Source organism: Littorina saxatilis, linkage group LG12 (genome assembly GCF_037325665.1).
Source record: "Littorina saxatilis isolate snail1 linkage group LG12, US_GU_Lsax_2.0, whole genome shotgun sequence".
NCBI lineage: Eukaryota > Metazoa > Mollusca > Gastropoda > Littorinimorpha > Littorinidae > Littorina > Littorina saxatilis.
The window spans coordinates 40357832-40379825 of NC_090256.1; the positions used below are offsets into that span (position 1 = coordinate 40357832).

The 21994-nt window shown below is 40.9% G+C and overlaps 1 protein-coding gene across 2 annotated transcripts; it reads left to right on the forward strand.

Moving 5' to 3' along the window:
* The first annotated feature begins 24 nt into the window (after nt 1–24).
* On the forward strand, nt 25–21944 carry LOC138981937 (drebrin-like protein B). Of its 2 annotated transcripts, XM_070355112.1 has the most exons (12): nt 25–164; nt 643–701; nt 1704–1816; nt 1997–2071; nt 3961–4101; nt 5011–5175; nt 6809–6928; nt 10261–10341; nt 10726–10838; nt 11407–11714; nt 17239–17403; nt 18247–21944. In XM_070355112.1, the coding sequence occupies exons 1-12, from the start codon at nt 82–84 to the stop codon at nt 18381–18383; spliced, it is 1560 nt and encodes a 519-aa protein (XP_070211213.1). In that variant the 5' UTR covers nt 25–81; the 3' UTR covers nt 18384–21944. The 2 variants fall into 2 exon arrangements, with proteins under 2 accessions (XP_070211213.1, XP_070211214.1); XM_070355113.1 differs by lacking the exon at nt 6809–6928.
* The last annotated feature ends 50 nt before the right edge of the window (nt 21945–21994 follow it).

Sequence of the window (21994 nt, forward strand, 5' to 3'; positions counted from 1 at the left end):
AACCGATGACATCATCAGAATTGCGGTACACACCATTTCTCGTGACGTATTACGCAGGCGGTAGTCATTCGAGCAGTCAGGATGGCGATCGACTTGAAGAAAAACAAAGATTCCTTGCAGAAAGCGTACAATGAAATTGTCAGTGACACTTGCAAGACAGATTGGTAAGTATCTTTTTTCCATTGATGAATCATCATACCGATTTTTAATCGCAGATTACCTGCTTTCACGGTAAAAATAAAATCGCAAGAGGCACACCTCCCCGTCGGCCAAACTTCCGGCTTGGTGTATGAGGCATAGAGTGGACAATTAATCATTTCCCTGGACAGACAGGGTTTATGATTGTGCTCATTAATACCTCGAGAACTGATGACAACAAGTGTAATGGGGGAGTGTGAAGATTGTAAAACAGAGAAAGAGAGAGAACTTGAACAATAGTCAAACTACATGCAATAAGTAAGACTTTTGACTGCCTTCCCCTTGAGATTCTACTTGAGTTGTTACAATCTTAAGATTCTATCTTGACGTAGTGTGTACTACCTACGGAGGCTAGGTACTGCATGGTTGAAGTTTGAAATTGTATTGAACCTATGACATGCGCTCTTTTTAAAGCATGACGTTTTATTCTCATTTGTTTTCCAGGGTGGTGTTTGGATATGAAGGACCAACAACATCATTTCTGAAAGTTGTGGAATCAGGAGGTATTTTAAATACGCATGCAAATATTCAATTACAATTAATGTGTGCGCATGAGCATGCATGTTTGTGCGTGTGACAGTCAGGTGAAAAGAAATAAGTCGCGTGAAGCGATATAAACATTTAGTCAAGCTGTTACTGTTAGCATCAAAGTTACATATTAATTACACATTAACATGCTTCCATTTGAAACTTTGAGGTCTTCATCGGGGATTGACGCCCGACCAAAGGTAATTGAAGCCAGACGGAGCGAAGCGATGGAGGGCTTCAATTAGACCTTAGGAGGGCGTCAATCCACGATGAAGACCGAGAAGTTTCAAATGGAAGCATGTTAATGTTATTGTAATTCAATCTGACGACGATCTCTTTCCTGCTTTCATGTGGTTGTAAACAGACAGAATTGGTTCTGTTCTGTTCACACACTACTTTCAGTCCACCTACCTGCAAGGGTCAAGTCCCAAGAAATATGTCTCTGTATTCCTATCGTATCACTCTGCTCCTGTTTTGTTTTCTTTCACACACATTTTCCCTTCTTTTTTGACGGGTTTCTGGACACCAAACTCTAAAACAAATTCTTTCATCACAAAAGCGATCTTTGGAATTGACTGACGTAGTCCGGAAGAATTCATGCATCAACTTACGTCACGTATTCGACGTCATCACTTCGCATACCTTATGGTCTCGGTATTTCGTTGGCCTTCATATTTCCCACTTGTAAAATGACCCTCAAAGCTAACCGAGACTAGTCAGGCGGTATCAATGCGCCTCGCCAGCAGGTTGTTAATGGAGTTTTTAGCGAGTGGCTATCGACAATTAGTCACCGGTAATTTTTAATGAGTTGGGGCATTCTGACCAATCACAGGATCTGTTTCATTAAAACGCAAACTTGATTGAATTACAATCTTTCAGTTCCACCTTTCTTTTTCTTACGGTATTTTTTCATCACTTTCCCTTGCTCTGTCCTTGCACTGTATCCTTCCTGATCTGTTGTCATGTTGTTGCTTTAGATGGGGGCATTGAGGAGATGAACGAGGAGCTGAACAGCGGCAAGATTCAGTATGCCTACTGTCGGGTGACAGACCCTAACACCGGTCTGCCCAAATATGTCCTCATTAACTGGGTAAGTCTCTCTGTCCTTTCTATTTTCGGTGTCAGTTGGTCTACCACTACAGTTTATGAATCCTGCACGGCTAATTGTTAGTGTTACACTGTATCTTACCGTTACAGTAACAAAATAAGAATAAGATTGTCTTCGGTAAAAGGAGGTTCCAATTACATTTTTGATTTATTGTGTTGTCAGCAAGGGGAGGGAGCTCAGGACTCCATCAAGCTGAAATGTACCGCACATCTTCGTGACATCCAGTCCTTCTTGAAGGTGAGGTGATTTTATTTTATTTTATAGTAAATACTTCATCGTCCCATTGCTGTGATAGAAATTCAGCTTGCATCCCCCCAGTGGTAAGCAAGCAGCAACCCGTGTCCTGTTACCCTGGGATGTATTGAAGAAAGAGGATCCTCTTACAGGGGCTCACATCCACGTCGGATATCGGACATACTCGGATATTTTTTCCAAATGTCCTATACATTTTTCATGCAAGAGAACATATGTCCTATTGTTTTTGTCACAAAGTGGTCATTGTCCGATCATGCCTTTATTTGATCCGGACATTGTCAGTACTTTCCAATTTACAGTAGTTTGATTTGCTATTTTATTGATGTTTTGCAAAGCGATGTGTCTCTCTAAGGAGACGAAACTTTGGGAGACTTTATGTGCTTTTTATAGAGAAGAGCTTCCAAGGGTCGCAACTCTGAATGCTCCGATCCGGTTGACAGTTGCCTCCCTTTGCGGGGTTTTTTCTCTCAAAAAAGCAACATGCCGCCAAAACAAAAATTGGTGCCAGAAAAAAATGTCCTATTGATTTATTTTTGTTCAGAACAAATGACCTATCACTTTTGCATTGTCCAGGACATTTGTCCTATGCCACCTTTCATGGATGTGAGCCCCTGCTCTTATTCCATGCAAAATCTGTGATGGATAACATAAGATACTTTGCTTATGAATACAGTGGAGTACGAGTCCGGGTACAACGAATCTCAAGGGAGATACATTTTAGTTTGTTATATCAGCAATTCGCTGTAGAGTTTTCAACCCTAAATGGCTTTAAGACAAGTTTTCCCACTCACCTTCAAATGATCGTCCCATCGATCTTTCCTTGGAGAGTACAATCTCTGCATGTTTTCAACAGCTTCATAATATAAACCATAGAGAGAGGCATAGTTCAAATGTTCACTTTACTGTCACAATTTTAGAAGTAAAATTTAAAAAGTCGTGTAAAAGCATGTTCATGTACATTCTGATCAATCTCTGTGTCCGTAAAAAAAGACACTGCACACACTGACACTGCCGCGACACACGTACTAAGCTGTTTTAAGAAAGTCCAGAATGTTTGTCTGACGCTGCTCAGAACTGGCACACTTCTCCACTGTACACTCCAATTCGGAGATCATATCCAAGTCACAGACATCGCTGCACTTTGCCTGCAAGTAGCGACGTAGGGTATTGGCAGCAACACATGCTTCTGTGGCAGTTGGTGTTGGGAGCGGTTCTGGGTCAACACAGCGGCGGTGGCTGTTCCGTGCACCTCCCGCTGTTTGTTCAGAGTTCGCTCATCACGCGATGTGCACTTGTGTTTGTGTATTTTTGTCTTTGGAGACAATTATTGACATCAGTTCGTTGTAGCCTTGTGACTTTTAGAGACAAAACGGCTCTGGGGCGATGAAAACGTGTTTGTTAAAAGAGGGGTTCGTTATGCAAATGAGTTCAAAAGGTTCGATGTAGCCGGAAAGTAACAAGTAAGAAATAGAAGGCTGTCTGCCGGGAAATCAATGGCAGTTTGTTAAAAGAGGGATTTCTTTATACCCAGGTTCATTATAGCTGGATTCCACTGTAATAACTATAACAACACTCTATTGTTCATTAGAATATAACATTAAAATGGAAATTTTTCTTTGGCACACCAAACGATTATAACAAACATTTCATAAAACTTATTAGGACATTCACTGATATGACAACAACACATAAAACACATAGGTTCACATATAATAACAAGCACACCTATTATATACAACTAACAGAGTGTTATCATCTTATAATATAATACAAAATTTCAACTAAAATCTGAATAAGGCCATAAGTCTTTATATCTATCACAATCAAATATAAGGACAGTATCTTTGATGTAATGTTGTTTTTTGTTGCAGACTATCCATATCGTAGTGAATGCTCGCACAGAAGACGACATCGACGAAGAGGACATCATCAAGAAGGTGTCCAAGGCGTCGGGTGCCAACTACAGCTTCCACAAGGAGAAAGCCAAAGCTGTGGATGCTCCCGCTCCTGTGGTCAGTGGATTAGGCCAAGAAAAAAATTCAATGGGACAATGACAATGTTTCAGATTCCCTAACCGACGCTATTTTTTCCTCCTGACCCTAGAATTTTTTTACCCTTCAACATTTTTTTTTGGATGTAACAATAACAAAAATTGATTTTGCAGACTTTACTTTAAGTTACTCTTCTCCAACACCCAAGGGACTCAGGTCTCACAATTTCGTGCCTGTGTAATTAATAAACAAAGTTCAATCACATACAAAAAAAACCAAATCGCGGAAAGCGATATCGAAACATTTAGTCAATCTGTTGGCCTGAAACTAAAAGAAAGGCAACACTGAAAATCTGGGATTGGTCATCATCGAGACTAGCAAGTCTTGGCTAGCTGAAACGTGAAGACCTAGATGAGTCGAGCCAGTTTAGGACCTAATTTTCTTTGATTTTGCGCACATTTTTAGAGTAAACGTTACAACATTTTCTGAGCAAACAAGAAGAAGAAGAGGAAGAAACAATTATTTAGATATATTTTATCTAGATATATTTTATCTAGATATATTTTGGTTTCAAGGAATGATAAAGAAAACAATGCTATCATTTTTGATCCCTTAATTTCCAATTTCAAAAAATAGTAATGAACAAACTGATGAATACATTATTAATCTTCCGGGTTGAAATGCTATCCAATTATCTGGACCTAGTCAAAAAATACTTAACCAAAAGGTGAATCAATTTCATGGAAAAATGAGTGCGCCCTCAACTTTTGGGAAAAAATGGGACATCATCAAAAACTGTGTAACATGTAAGTAATGGGGTTCGTTTTGATTATAACACCTAACTGTAGTAGTTGTTTTCAAGGGGAATTAATTTTGTTGTTTTTGAAATACTTGAAAACAAGTTGAAAGCATATTGTTCGTGTGTTGTAGGGCTCCAACTATCAACGCGTCATCCCTACGCGTGAACTAAACAGCAAGTCACGTGACCAGTTCTGGGCGCAGACGGAAAAAGAAGAGACCAGTCGACGCGATGAAGACACCAAAAGACAGCAGGAGGAAGCAAAGAAGGCCGACCAAGAGCGCAAAGAGAGAGAGGTAGGTTAACAATAAAGTGCATGATTTTTATAAAGCTCGTAAATCAAGGGAGACCCTGTTCAAAGCACTGTAGAGTCATTTACAGTCATGGTAAAAAGAAAAATATAGCAACAACAATATTAACAGTGTGCACATGCACGTTCACACACGCTCTCTCTCTCTCTCTCTCTCTCTCTCTCTCTCTCTCTCTCTCTCTCTCTCTCTCTCTCTCTCTCTCTCTCTCTCTCTCTCTCTCTCTCTCTGACTTCTTTATAAATGACACATATTGACAGCAGAACAAGTACATACATGTACTAGCCTTTCCTGTATTTCTGAAAGTGTACATACTGTGTCACAGTGTGACTCCGAATGTGCATTATCCCATTTGACATAATATCACCCCAAGATTAGCCTGTAGGGTTGACTAGATTCCTGTTAAGTCAGCAGCACCTTCAGTGGACCCCCTCGTTTAAGACCCCCCAGTTTAAGACTCACTCCCTTTTACCAACCTGCTATTTTTTTATTTTTTAGACTTTCTGTTCATAACCTCTGTAAATGTACACCCATTTTAAGAGTCCCTCCTTGTTAAGACCTGATCTTCTCAAATTTTGGGAGATCTTAAAAGGGGGTTCCACTGTACAATAAACCCTTGGTACATGTAGCTTGGCACCCACCGTCACTTTGATTCCAACCCTTAGTTCCATTTTCAATGACGTCACTGTGAATTTCACAAATGCAGCTTGGTTGTATACTGCTGTAACCATTCACGTTACCTTCTTCCTTTATCTTTCCTTGTTGATTAGACTTGTTTCACATGCCGCTTCACATTTGCAGAAAGAAGCCCCCCCCGCCCGATCCTCCCCTTCTAGATGCAAATATTCTACCCCATATTGTATACTTTAATAAATGACGATAGATAGATAAAAATTGGTACATCACTACAAGTGCATGATGATGATGATGATGATGATGATGATGATGATGATGATGATGATGATGATGATGATGATGATGATGATGATTGCTGTGAGGAGGAGAAGGCTAGGGAAGAAGGTGTTATTGAAGGCATGCTGATAGGTGTCTTTCTTTTCTTTTTTTTCTCTCTGTTGCCATGGATTTGGACTTCTATCACAGATTTTTGCTTGTCTGTATGTACATTACTGTGTCTTCTGTCTACAACTATGAAATTATGAAGTGTATAAATTTCAATTTGTCTTCCTCCTGTATATAAATTGCATCCTCTTTATATTTTCTTGTGTTTTCTTTAAAAAAAAAGTGAGGTTGTTACCACAATGTTGTAGAAAAAGAGGAAACGAAGAAAGAAAAAGAAAAAAACAATCATCTGGTTGTTCATTTGTAAATGATTTGCATTATTTTCATTCTGTTTTGATTTATTGGTATATATCTATATATATAAATGAGGAGTTTTTCCAGTTTCACATTTTGCTCATAATACGAAGTGGTTTTTTTTTACTCAAATCTTTTCTTAGGGCTTTGTACAGCAATTTAGTTTTCTCAACCTCATACATGCAAGCATGGAAATGTGGACTGTTGGTGCGATGCAATTGTGTCTTGCACCTACATGATTGTCCATTGATTTCATGTTCGTACCTGTGTCTGAATTCACTGTTCTTCTGTACACTCTCTCGGCCAGCTGCGTGAGGCTAAACAGCGCGATAGGCAAATGGAAGAGCACATCAAAACCGTCAGACAACAAAAAGAGGCTGAGATTAAAGCTAACTCTCAGAACAAGGAGGCAGAGAAGGAGCATTGGGTAACAAGGAAACGCTACTCCGCATCACTTTTCTTCTTCTCTTCAGAAATGCCAGAATGCTCGTTATTGTTCTATTTTCAGTAATATGGTGTGCGGCTGAACCTAGACTCCTGTATTTGTCATGACTTTCGCATGCTAATTTAGTATACTCTTGTGTTTGTTACCTCTTCTGCATGCTGACTGTTGTGCAGTTATCCGGAATGTACGCTAACACTGACTTGTTCTTTGTCAGTTACTTTCTTGTTTTCTGCTTCTTGAGCAGTTTATTGAACTACAGGCTGGTGTCTCTGGCTGGATGTTGCTATTCACAAATCTGCTTTTGCTCTCTTTGTCTTATTTTGTACTTCTAACACATTTTGTCCACACAGCAGCTAGCCTGGAATAGAAAACTCTAGATTTTGGTGTCACTTTGTTGTTGAACATTTTTAACCATTTCTGTAACACTCTAATTCAGGTTTTGGAGGAAGATCTTCTCACATGTTGTTTTACTTTTCTTTTTATAAGTACTGGAAAAAATGCTCTATTTTATCCATACACTTTCTGGTAATTTCCTGTAGTTTATACTAACCCTTCAGTGACAGTGGACCCATTTTCATTTTACTTTTTGAAAAAAAGTGCACTTAAAAAGTGCACTTTCCTGTAGTATGAGTTCACATTTGTCTTGTACTTCCGTGTAAAATGGGCTTGGTTAATTATAGTTAACATTTGTAAATCAATATTCCCCCACTACTGTTCTGTACTGGTTTATGACCGGTTCTTTTGACTGCGCTTTTATTGTGTGATGTCTGAGAAACTGCGTTATAGATTTGCATCGTTGCTGGCAAATGTTAATATGCTTCTGGCTAGTCATTAGTAGATGCGCTTTTGGAACAGTCATGTCAGGTTGTAATGAAGTTCTTTGTAAAAGAGATCATAGCCAGTTTTCCACACAAAAATTGTCAGTAACAAAATTGTAGAAAATGGTCAGAATAAGTACTGGTTAAATCAGTGATTTTGATTTCAAATGGAGGAGGGATAAATACATAAGTGATGTGCAGTTTAACTTTGAATTTAAGGTTACATCTTTGCAAAAGAAAATACATTGGTTCATTAACTCATTCGCTGCGCGTCTAAATTTCCCCTGTGTTCCCTGCCAACGCGCGATTTAGAGCCATTTTGAAAAAATTATTAAAAATCAACAACACAAGATAACCTTACATACCTTATGTTTTTGCAAAGTTTGGAACTTACTCTTTTAGAAAATATATGAAACATTTGAAAGTACATACCTTTTGTTGTCTTCATATCCAGGCAAAATATCCAATTTGAAGCAAAACAAAAAAACTTTCTACGTCATGGGTTCATCATACACAATGTCATGATCGACACTTGCATTGCCCGAATCATCACCCAAATGATCGTCCATTGGCACAAAATCGTCACCAGAATCTAAAATATCATCTCCACTATCATCATCACTGAGGTCAAGATCAGAACCGTACTGAATAACACGTTCTAGCACTCTTTTCAAGTTACACGATCCGCCATCTTGGAAAAGTCAAAACACGTGGGTCGCACACCGTCAACAAAATTTTTATTAATCCCAACAATTTAAGGGAAGGAACTGTTTACAGTGAATGGTACCACTGTTGACAGATAGAAGTTCATTGCAGGGGTTGTTTCCCTTGGTCAGCAGGACCGTTTACACCGTTAAAAATTCGTGATATCCGTCGGAACTCAAGTACCGGCACGCAGCCAACGCTAAACACAGGTGTCGGAATTCCAGTTCCGACACGCAGCGAATGAGTTAAACTAAAATGCAGAAAATGTGTAATTAAAATACTTGATACGTTTACAATGAGGAGTGTGATCAAAAAGAATTGGATTGGCCGTCCTGTCCGTGAGATTTTGTTCACATGCTTAAAATAGATAGTGGAGGTTTGCAAAAAATGCTAAGAAAGGTTTACAGTGGAACCCACCTTTTAAGACCTCCAAAATTGGAGAAAATCAGGTCTTAAAAAGGAGGGAGTCTTAAAATGGGGGTAAACTTACAGAGATTATGAACCGAAAGTCTGAGAAAACAAGGTCTTAAAAAGGAGGGAGTCTTAAATTAGGGGGTCTAAAAAGGGGGGTTCCACTGTACTTAATAGTCAATGTTTGGAAGCTTGACAAATTTGCATGGGTTGTGGAAGAGTTGCTTTCCTGTTTTGCATAGAAACACTGAGGCAAGCCTTCAATGTCACACGTAGCTTGCCTCAGTGTTTCTAGGAAGAAAAACAAGGGAAAGCAACTTTTCCACAACCCATACAAACCCGACAGAGTTATTTCTAGAATTTGTCTGTTCCTGGAAACTGGTTGCCTATAGTGAGCCGAAAGTGTTGTCAATGTGTGTTGCCATGTTTTTCCCCTTGTCTTTTATGCACAGGGTAGCATCATGTACTTGACTTTGCGCTTTTCTTATTAGCTTTTAGAGCATGGCCTTTGTCAATGGGCAAACTGTTGCTTTTCATTTATGTTTGTGAATGTGTGATTAGCTTGTGCTAATATTACCGCCACCTGTGTATGAATCCATTGCCTTGCTATGGACTTGTGATAAATAATAGTATTCAGCCATCATTGACAATCATTGTACAATATTCATAATTGCTGAAAGGAATCGTGCTTCTGCAAGGTTGTGTGTGCGTGCATGCGTGTGTGCTTGCGTGTGTGTGTGTGTGTGTGTGTGTGTGTGTGTGTGTGTGTGCGTGCATGCGTGTGTGCTTGCGTGTGTGTGTGTGCGTGTGTGTGCGTCCATCCACTTGAACACTTGGGCAATAGCCTGAAATAGGCTCACGGCAAGTTGAAACGGATTCCTTGCGTCTTTTTTTTTGCATTATTCTCAGGACCAATAATTATGCTTTAGCTGTTAGATCACAGGTCAATAAATGTTATGTTATAGCAATCCAGATTTTATTGGCTGTGGGGGCTTTTGTGTTTCCCAATTTTAAAGCTGAATCGGCTTTGTACATAACACAGATTCTAAATCCAATGATTCTAGTACGAGGCTTTGTTTGCTTTGTATAACAGGCAGATTCCAATAATTCTGGTAAAAGACAGTGTTTGCTTTGTATAAGACAAATTCACATGATTCGAGTACAAGGTGTATTTGCTTTGTTTATAAGACAATTTCACATGATTCTAGTACAAGGTCGTGTAATTTGCTTTGTACATAAGACGAAATTCACATGATTCGAGTAAAAGCCACTGTTTGCTTTGTACTTGTATAAGTCAGGTTCCAATGATTATAGTACAAGGCTGTAAGGCTGTGCGCATGCTCATGGTGATAATGCAAAGTACTGTGGTGGGTTGATCAGGAGAAGCAGCAAAAGGAAATGGCGAGAGACGAGAACGAAAGGGGTCACAGAAGCGACCATGTTAGGAAGGAACGGGCGGCTGTAAGTTTGCTTTCTGCTTCTTTTCCATTTAGTCTAGTCTGTGCTAGACAGTAGTTTAATTGAATTTGAAGACTGTACTGATCGCTCAGTGATTAGGCCCACAAAAAAGTGTTTGTTTCTGATGACAAGGCCAAACAAATTAGGGTCGGTAGGTTGGTTCCTCAGTTAAAATTTGTTTTCATTTACACAGGTGTATGTGGCTTTTTATTGGCTTGAAATTGTGCAAACTGTGTCCTGGATTTCAGAGATGAGCAACTTTCCTTGAAAAGTCTGCAAACTAAAATTTTGTCCAGGAGGAAAACATAACAAACGTCAACAAGTCACAGAATTATTTTTTTGTTTTGTTTAAGCAGAGATAAAAATATGTTGGTTTCTTTTTCATAGGAAGCAGCAAATTTGACAGGTGCCGGCACTGCGTCCAGTGCTAGAGAATTCTTCAAGCAGAAGTCTGTAGAGAGACCAGACGCTGATGCAAGACGGGCTCCCCCTCCTCCCAGGTAATGCTACTATATCAAGCATGCAAGGCTGTACAGTGGAACCCCCCTTTAGAGGACCTCCAAAAATCAGAGAAAATCAGGTCCTAAAAGGGAGGGAGTCTTAAAGTGGGTGTAAATTTACAGAATTTATTAACAGAAAATCAGAAAAACAGGGTCTTAAGGTTCCACTGTATGACATTGATGGGAATACTTTGTCCAAAAGTGTGACAGGCTACACCTCCTCTGATTTAATGACGCTCGGGAATGCTGCCATCTTCAACAAATTTGCAGAAACTGTCAGAAACGTTTCTGCAATTTCCAGAAGTTCACAACATTCCTTTGTGTCTGGTTACCTAACCACCCCCTGTGAAAAAGTGTTTTGGCCTTTTCAAATAAGTTTTGCCCCCTGCCAGCACCAGACGACATCCTGGATAATTTATAATTGCATGCATCTTTATTTATGTATTTTGATGCTGTGTTATATGTTATTCCTAGTTTAACTAAAAAACAAAACAAAACAAAAAACAACTGAGTCTAATACATAGCACAAAATACATCAATTCAAGCCTCATGTTTCCTTCCACCACAGGAAGCTGAAATCAGCATTCTCGGCGGAGCAGCAAGAACCCAAAGAGCCCCCACGTCGGGAACCCATTCAGCTGCCCAAGTCGGACCCAGTACCGGAACCAGAACCCACGCCAGCATCCCCAACATATCAGCCCGAGTCCCCGACGTATCAGCCAGAGTCTCCGTCATACGAGCCCCAGTCCCCACCATCCTATGAACCGGCTTCACCCCCTCCCAGCGCTGGGGTGCCACCCACACGCAACTTGTTGCAAGAGACTCTGCCTCCCAGGCAGGATTCCGATGAAGAGGAGGAGTATCAGAATTGGGATGGTGAGTTACAGTGGTACCAGCCGTTTGAGGCCCCTCCAATGAGAGGACTCTCCCATGAAAGGACACATTCTGTTGTCCCTTTGTTATCTTGTCTAAAGTATACCTGTCATGACAAGCCACCTGCACTGTAGGTACACTTTTGGCTGGTCCCAAGGGTGCCCTTTCATCGCAGTTAGCCCCGCACTGAGAATTTTACTCTGGGCAAAGATCCGCACCTCAAAAATGTGTCACTTATCACATGTTGCTGTGTCCTCAGAAGCCCCTCCCCCATATGAAATGTGTCACTAATCGATATCGTCTCATGTTGCTGTGTCCTCAGAAGCCCCTCCCTCATAAGAAATGTATCACTTATCCGTTGATGATGCTGTGTCTTCCGAAGCCCCAATGACAAATGTGTCACTTATTGTTTCATGTTGCTGTGTCCTCAGAAGCCCCATCCTCACCCCACCCCTATATAAGAAATGTGACACTTATTGTTTCATGTTGCTGTGTCCTCAGAAGCCCCATCCTCACCCCACCCCTATATAAGAAATGTGTCACTTATTGTTTCATGTTGCTGTGTCCTCAGAAGCCCCATCCTCACCCCACCCCTATATAAGAAATGTGACACTTATTGTTTCATGTTGCCGTGTCCTCAGAAGCCCCATCCTCACCCCACCCCTATATAAGAAATGTGACACTTATTGTTTCATGTTGCTGTTTCCTCACCCCACCCCTTATATAAGGCCAACAACAAAAAAATAGTCCGTTTACGGTATCCCGACCGACCCTATTTTTTCGTGCGACCCAAGACTTTTTTGGCATTTGGGAAAAAAAAAAAAAATCTTTGTTTTTTGGCAAAATAACTTAAAAATATGGTTTTTTGGAAGAAGAAAAAAAAAAGAACCAAAAAAAATCCCGACCTATGGACCCTCTTTTTTTTGCCTATGTTACCGTAAACAGACATTTTTTTTTTTTTGCCTAAGAAATGTGTCACTTATTGTTTCATGTTGCTGTGTCCTCATAACCCCCATCCTCACCCCACCCCTATATAAGAAACTAGAGAAATACCCGGCTTTGCCGGGTGAATCGCGAGACAGAGACAGACAGCGTAGCGGTTTGCCGTCTTAGAGTACGTGGGAACATTTTTATCCACCAGTTTGTGCCCACTCAAAGGAAGGCAAGAAAATACAGACAGACAAAAGCCGCCAGACCCCATCACAAACAGAACTCTACAATCCACAGGTGTTGCCTCCACACACACACACACACACACACACACACACAGAGACACAGAAGCCGTATATAGCTATCTATATATATACATATATAGAGATAGATGACAGTGGATTTTTCGATAAATAGATTCGACCTTTGCACTTTTACAGTGAGGACAACTTACGGGTACATGCAAGGAAAGCCCACAACTTCTAAGGCGAACAACTCTGCAGAGTCTGCTGTAAAGGGCGACGGTAGTCTCCCTGTCACACTCGACCCCTTTTGAATGAACTTTGTCCCCAAAGTTCCGAACCATGGACCCGCCAAGCTTTGGTCCCTCCCAGGTTGGTGGAATGGGAACAGCACGAAAATGATTCAGTGGCCATAATGCCATTCCTGAACATATCATGTCGAGTCCCATCCCTGTCGACGACGTCAAGTGTAATCGAGTGCCGAAACACCACAATCACCTTTGAAGGCGAAGTCCTCTCATATGGGATTGATCCCGCAGTGGGGCACTGCGGTTATGAAATTAAAGGCCCCTCCTGTTTTTGGAACCGCAGGAGCTTTCTAGTTTGCTGTTAGGTAGATTTTTGGTTCCTCTTTCCTGTCATGCTCTCTTTTTCTTCATGAATTCTTTTCTTTTTTCTGCCTTCTTGCTCATTCACCTGTATTTTTTCCAAAAATCTCTTCTCTTGCCGCTTGTCTCGCGATTCATGTATAGTTTAATCTGTTAGTGTTCTGATGTAAGTCCAGCAGTAGATAGGTTAAGCCTATTTTAACATACTGGAAACTGGTAATCTTCCAGTAGGTATTAATTTAGTTTTACTAAAGCCTGCTGGGACACAAGTAATGGGTTAGTGCATTTGTAAACAGGAATCGCTTGACAAGTGGCCCCCTTCATACCCCCCTTCCTCGTCCTGATATGGCTCTGCGTAGTCGGCTGGACGTTAAGCAACAAATAAACAAACAAACAATATGGGATTGAGAATTTTAGAGCTTACTTGTAAGCCCTATATTAACTGTTATGGCTTCTCAAAGGCCAGAACATACAGACAGACAAAAGCCGCCAGTCCTGAACATATCATGTCGAGTCCCATCCCTGTCGACGACGTCAAATGTAATCGAGTGCCAAAACACCACAATCACCTTTGAAGGCGAAGTCCTCTCATACGGGATTGAGAATTTTAGAGCTTATTTGTAAGCCCTATATTAACTGTTATGGCTTCTCAAAGGCCAGAACAGACAGACAGACAAAAGCCGCCAGACCCCATCACAAACAGAACTCTACAATCCACAGGTGTTGCCTCCACACACACACACACACACACACACAGAGAAGCCGTATATATATATGTATATCTATATCTATAAACATATAGAGATAGATGACAGTGTATTTTTTGCGTGGTTATAAATTGATTCTACCTTTGCACTTTTACAGTGAGGACAACTTACGGGTGCAAGGAAAGCGTTATGGACAGTGCAGTGACATTCTAAAAATAGTAACGTAGTAACGGGAATATGGATTGACGCCACACGAAGGAAGGGAGATAAACGCAAAACACTGGAGAAGATAAGGAAGAGTTACTGGGAATGGATCAGGGAAGATGAACAGAAACACCAAAATCGGTTCAGCGCTGCGCGTTGACAGCACGTGTTGAAAATTCTCATCGACCAGGTTGTGTCCGGGGTGTACCTGGATATGCCCAACAAATTTGAAGCAGATCCATTGAGAACTTTGGCCATGCATCGCGAACACACACACACACACACACACACACACACTCACACACACTCACACACACACACACAGACACACAGACAGACACAAGTCGTATATATACACAAAGAAAAACCCAAGCACCCCCCTTCAATTTCGCAATGACTGATTTTTAAAGTTCTGGTATGGAAACAGTAAGTTCAGGAGCTCGGTTTGACAAATGTTATCGACAAGAGCAACTCTTTGGAAATAACATCACACAAGAAAACTCCAGTTTTGATTGGTTTTAATCGTGATTTGGTACCTTGCCAAAAAGTGACGTTTTAACCCCAAAACAGTACCCCTGATAAGTATGGAGCTGCAAGCTGAAAAAGACAGGTTTAGGTAAATGTGTCATGAAAAAAATGTAATTGAGAGTGCTCAGATGGCATACGCGATTCAAAAGTTCAATATCGAGTGAAACCCCCGCAAGCCCGGCGTCAACCCTGCGTCTCATCCCTCCAGTCAAACGTCGGATCTGTTCACGGGTCACTTGCAACCACTCACGATGCAAAGCTGCCTCCAATTCACGTAATGTCTGCACAGGAGGCTGCAGAGCTTGTATACAACGCCCCAGGATGTCCCAAACATGCTCCAGCGGATTAAGATCTGGACTCATTGCCGGCCATGGGAGTGTTGTTACAGCGTTGTTCTGGAGGTAGTCCACTACTGCCCTGGATCGATGAGGCCTGGCGTTATCATCCATGTACACGGGTCTTGTGGCAAGTGGGCGGTTGTCAAAATGAGTAACGACAACAGGTTCCAGGACATGTCGCATATACTGATCACCCGTGAGGTTGCCACGTATGGTGACAAGGTCTAGCTTGCAGTCATGGGAAATGCAACCCCAAACCATGACTGACCCGCCACCGAATGGAACAGTTTGTCTGATGTTCCTGGGTGTATAGGCCGTGTTCCTGTGCCTCCATACCCTCAGTCGGCCGTCAGTGACATGGAGAAGGAATCTGCTTTCGTCCGACCAGTGGATCCTCCTCCACGTTCTCAGGTTCCATCTTTGCCGTGCCAGACACCATGCCAAGCGTCTTCTCTTGTGGTCATCTGTCAGTCGGGGACGCTTAATGACTCTTCGGGCTGCCATTCCTGCAGCTTTCAAGCGGTTTCGTACGGTCCTGGTTGACAGATGTCGATTTGGAAGCCATGCTCGTTTCAGGACGGTACTCGTTGAAAATGGCTCACGCCGAATTATTCGGAGAAGTGCTCGGTCTTCACGTTCTGACGTCACACGGGGTCGCCCTGACTGTGGACGGTCCTTCACAGCACCAGTCTGACGATGTTTACGTACCAAACGGCTGATGACGGTGTAATGGTAGCCAAGTTGACGACCAATCGCTTTGAAGGATGCTCCTGTAGCATGCATTCCTATAATCTGCCATCGGATCGCCTCTGATAATCGTCTTCTCGCCATGTTCACAGAGAATGTTTGCAAATTGTCGTCGCCCAGTGTTAAATACAGAAATTTGCAGCGTGAGCATACTGCCTTTTTTAACATTCATGGGTTGCATGCTGCACATGCTTCTCACAGGCAGTGGCGACACAATCTTGACGCGTGAACTTCCCAACCTTATTATGGAAACCCATGTATGTCATTACGAAGAAAAAAAATGGTAAAACAAATTTGACTCAATTATTATCACAAATTCATTCGGGGGGTGCTTGGCTTTTTGACTCACATGCGAAGCAAAAGTGAGTCTATGTACTCACCCGAGTCGTCCGTCCGTCCGTCCCCCCAGTCCGTCCGGCCGGCCGGCCGTCCGGCCGTCCGGAAAACTTTAACGTTGGATATTTCTTGGACACTATTCAGTCTATCAGTACCAAATTTGGCAAGATGGTGTATGATGACAAAGCCCCAAAAAACATACATAGCATCTTGACCTTGCTTCAAGGTCAAGGTCGCAGGGGCCATAAATGTTGTCTAAAAAACAGCTATTTTTCACATTTTTTCACATTTTCTCTGAAGTTTTTGAGATTTAATACCTCACCTAAATATGATATATAGGGCAAAGTAAGCCCCATCTTTTGATACCAGTTTGGTTTACCTTGCTTCAAGGTCAAGGTCACAGGAGCTCTTCAAAGTTGGATTGTATACATATTTTGAAGTGACCTTGACCCTGAACTATGGAAGATAACTGTTTCAAACTTAAAAATTATGTGGGGCACATGTTATGCTTTCATCATGAGACACATTTGGTCACATATGATCAAGGTCAAGGTCACTTTGACCCTTATGAAATGTGACCAAAATAAGGTAGTGAACCACTAAAAGTGACCATATCTCATGGTAGAAAGAGCCAATAAGCACCATTGTACTTCCTATGTCTTGAATTAACAGCTTTGTGTTGCATGACCTTGGATGACCAAGGTCACATGTATTTTGGTAGGAAAAATGTGTAAAGCAGTTCTTAGTGTATGATGTCATTGCTAGGTTTAGCTGAAGGTCATGTCAAGGTCAAGCATGTGAGTCGTATGGGCTTTGCCCTTCTTGTTTGTTTGTGTATATATATATATAGATGTGTCACTTATTGTTTCATGTTGCTGTGTCCTCAGAAGCCCCCCAGGAGGACTTGAGCCCCCCAGCCCAACATCATCAGGAGCAGCAGCAGCAGGAGGAGGCCTACACAGACGACCAGCATGTCAACTCAAACACAGGAGGTGGGGGAGGAGGTGGGGACCTGGGGCAGTGTGCCCGCGCTCTGTACGACTACCAGGCCAGTGAGTAACTCAGATCATTGATACCAAGCATGCCCCCCCCCCCCCCAGAAATCGGCACGTTGCTGTGTAAAATTGGTCATACAGATAAAAACCTACTTATGCAAAACTCAAGTGTACGTGGGAGTTTCAACCCATGAACACAGGAGAAGAAGACTCGTAGGGATGAAAGTAGGGAAAATAAACAGTAAGGAAATGGAAGCCGGGGGTCTAGGGTTCTGCCAAACCAATTGCAAGTATTTTAATGATTTTATTTATTGATTTTTTTTAACGTAATTTGGAACCATTACACGCAAGGAAATGCAAGAAATCTACATATTTAACAAGTTTTCACAGGATTTTTGTTTTGTTTTGTATAAATTTGAAAACTCATCATTCAGAAATCATGTTCAAAATATGGAATTTCGGATTTTCGGATAAGTACTTCCATCCTCTGACGCCATTATTAATGGAAGGGATGTTGTCCCAAAGTCATGAAGATGTTGTAATGCGTGTTGTTTATTTGTTTTGGCTGCCTTTATATCCTTTCCCCTAAGTTATGCAGTGAGTGGTGTTCGAAATTACAGTGGAACCCACCTTATAAGACCCCCAATATAAAACTCCCCTTTTTAAGACTTTTATTTTTTTGTGCATAGACCCTGTAAAATTGACCTCCATTCTAAGAAATCCCCCTGGCCCTTTTTTGAGACCTGACTTTCTCAGATTTGTATAGGTCTTAAAAGGTGGGTTCCACTGTACTTATCAGATCAGGTCTCCTCTCTTCACTAGTCACTCGGGCTCTGTTTGGGGCATTTGTCTTTTAAAAGTTTCAAGATACCCTAAAATGTGTACGTCTGTCACTTTCAGCCGATGACACAGAGATTTCCTTTGACCCGGACGACGTGATCACGAACATCGACCAGATTGACTCAGGCTGGTGGCAAGGGTTTGCGCCCGACGGCTCATACGGAATGTTCCCTGCAAACTACGTGGAACTGGATTAGTGAACGCAGCCCCTCGGGTAGTGAACAGTGACGCTTCAGTGTGTGAGAGGACGTGAACACAACAGAGGACTGCATTTGGGTTTGTTTCGGGATGGTTATCGCATCATGATGACTTTTATCTGACAAGTGATTGAAGTTATTTTAAGTATTTGATCATGTTATGATGTTTGAGGTGTGGTAGTAGGTTTCAATGCATGACCAAGATTAGATGTGTGTTAGGGGAGAAAGAGAGAAAGTGAAAAAATGAATCAAAAGGTCTAATAAATGATATGCATGAGAGTCTTATTTTGCGCAAAACACCCATGGTTATTAAGGAAAATAATTGACAATTGCAAATATATGAGTGTTAAATCTAATAAAAGGAGTGGTCATACTTTTTCCATTGAGTAATGATGTTTGATCATGAATTATAACACAAGTGTTCCAATGATGTTCATGAAGGTGTCTGTTGTGTGTACCGAGCTGTGCCTGGTAGGTTTTCTTACTGTTATTTTTTTTCATTTAGGGGTTATGTAAGCTGTGGTTTTGTACTTCAGATGCCTGGTATATATACAGCAAGTCTTCATTTGCTTGAAGTTGTCTGGTTTTATTGTTGATATTAGCATGGGTATAAATTGTTTTTTTCAAGGTGCCAAAGAGAGGCAGAAAATGTCACAACTGCTGCACTTCAGACTACATGTACTTAAAAATATTTTTTAACGAAATGAAGCATCATTAATTGAAAATGTGTGTTTTGATGCATTGTAGATTATGAGTTTTGATTTTCTTTTTGGTATTTTTTTAAAAAATATTCATATTGATTGAATATCCTATTACAGTACAATGTGCAAGACTTAGTCATTTCAAGAGGTGTTTAGCATCAGTTGTTATTTTAGTTATGTTCGGGAAAGTGCATGAAAATCAGAGATAACAACACTGGTTTTTTTCTTTGTTTATGAAAGATGAATTTTACTTGCCCCATACTCATCTCATCAGAACAGCTTATTGATCAGACACACACCATCAGAGACTGATACTAATTAATTAGTCCGACCGACCCAAAGTGGTTGTTTTAAACAGGTGGTGGCAATGGAAAGGTGTATCATAGAGAAGAAAACCTCATCTTGGATCCTTTGGAGTGGTCGTTGTGGGCAGGTGGTCAATTTTGAGAGTTGGTCGCGAAGGCTGTTTCAACTGTACAGGTACTTGTCAGCTCAATTGCATCTCTGTCCTGCCTTCCCTTGCCAAAGAGAATGTATTATTTACTGGCGCATTTGCGGCTTACTGAATCAGAATTGGATTTTGGTGGTAGCAGTTACTGACATCAGCATGCCGGCAAATTTTGGCTCTTTGGGAGGTTGACAACAATCCACCCAAGACGCTTTTTTTTTTATACTTTAGTTTTTCATTTGTTCCCGCTTCATTCTTGCTGAATATGTCCGTTTTTTATGACCCTCTTCCTGCATCACCTGTTTATCACTTATTGTGCAGTACTTGCATATCTTTAACTTATGACCCGATACACTGTTTTTATATGTGGTAGTGGTAATGTGCTTTGTAGTGACAGCAGCTTCTTTTTGATTGATTACTTTTGTGTCACAAATTGAGTTTTTACCCTTGCTTTGTACTTCATGTAGATTCTGCCTTGGACACGTAGAATTTAGGTGCTACTTCAACCTCTTGTGCTTTTTTTCTGCACTTGCGTTTTTGATACTGCAGTCTGCACTTTTTTAAACTTTTTTAAACTTTTTTCTTTTTCTTTTTTCTTCATTCTCATATATAATTCCAGTATTATTTGTAAATTTTGATTTTTAATTTGGTGTCGTGGGCAATTGGAACATAGTTCAGAATATTATGCATGAAAATAACACCAACTTCTGGCTCCAACCAAATAGTGCACACAGTGTGTATGCATGTCTGTCAGTGTCACTGTTCCGATGCAAATACATGTAGTTTTAATGTGTGTCTTCAATAGGAACAAAAAGCCTGTTTACAGTGGTATTGTATTCTATCAGTGACTGCACTATTCAATTGGGTCATAGACCATTTATTCTGGACCGCCAACTAGCTCTCTCTCCGCTCTTTCTCTCTATTACGAGGTAGCGGCCTCTCGCATTTAGGAACCTACGCTTACAAGCCTTTCAGAAATCAGGGGGACGTGATATCCGGTGTCGATTGTGAACATGGACGAAGTTGCCGAGGTAAGTTCTGAAAATGCTAAAATAAACTCAGCAAAAGTGCATATGGAACATGTTTTTCGAAGTTTAGTTTGGAGTTTTGGAAAATCCAGTTCATTGTCACCTCCCATTGTCACAAATATCTGGAGCGTGCTTTCTTTTCACCGTCTTCGAATCGCTGGCCTTTCAAACCGGACGCGACGCGCCCCTGAAAGTCGAGAGTCGTAACCTCGAAGGGTCACGTGACGAGTTGGCGGCCCAGGCTATTTGGTCTATGATTGGGTACAGTGTAACTGTAACCCCCCTTTTAAGACAACAACAAATCTGAAAACATGATGTCTTAAAATAGAGGTAAATGTTCACATGTTATGAACAGAAAATCTGAATAAGCCAGGTTTTAAAAGGGGGATCTGAAATTGGGGGTTCTTAAAAGGGGAGGGGGCTTTGATATCAGCAGGCGCGGCGCAGTATTGGCGTTAACCGGCAATTACCGGTATTTTACCGGTTGAGTTTTAGAACTACCGGGCCCGGGGTTTTTTTGCCAGTAAAACAAACAAAAAAACAGTACTTTGAGTTGGATTCTTACTGTTTCCAATGACCAGCCTATCGTTCTTTTCTGGACTGTTTGCATTATAAAAGTTTGCGTACCGGTTTGAAAAAATACCAGCGCCATCGCTGGCAGCGGTTGAACTGTTTGTTCTGTTGTTACAAAGCAAACCTGAGTTTTAAATTGATAGTTTCCTCACTAATCTAATCACTTTTGTGTCATCACATGTGACTGGCGGTGTTGGTATAAGATTGTTTAGTTTGTTTTTGAAAATCATGATCACGCTGCAAGCCGGATCATTTATAGCACAGCTGCTATGAGTTACTTTGCACGTTGATCGAAACATTGATTGTTCTCATATGTGTGCAATTTCACATGCTGAGTTTTTCTTCATATTGGTTTACAGTGTAGAGGAAAAATTGATTTACTGTACAGTAAAAATTGATTTACTGTAGAGTAAAATTGATCCACTATAGAGTAAACATTGTTTTACTGTAGAGTAAAATTAATTTACTGTAGAGTAAACATTTATTTACCGTAGAGTGAAAAATGCATGGAGGTATGGAGAACTGTGAACTGATTCATAATTTAATATAACATTCTGCTTTTGTGTCTGCATTTATGATGATGGGGGAATTGTTGTTGTTGTTGTTGTTGCTATATTGCTTCCACGAGGTTTGGGCATTTCTTAAACTGTATTCCTCTTTTTGAGTCCAATGAACAAGCATGCATACATTGTAAGCTATTTAATTTCATATAATTGCAGAATGCATTGACTGGAATGATGTGTACTCTTTTCAGAAACAAATGTGATACTCTACTCTGATTTTTTAACAAATAAATCCAAACAAAACTAAATGATGACTGAATTATTGATTTATTTGAGACATGTATTACAAATATATTAA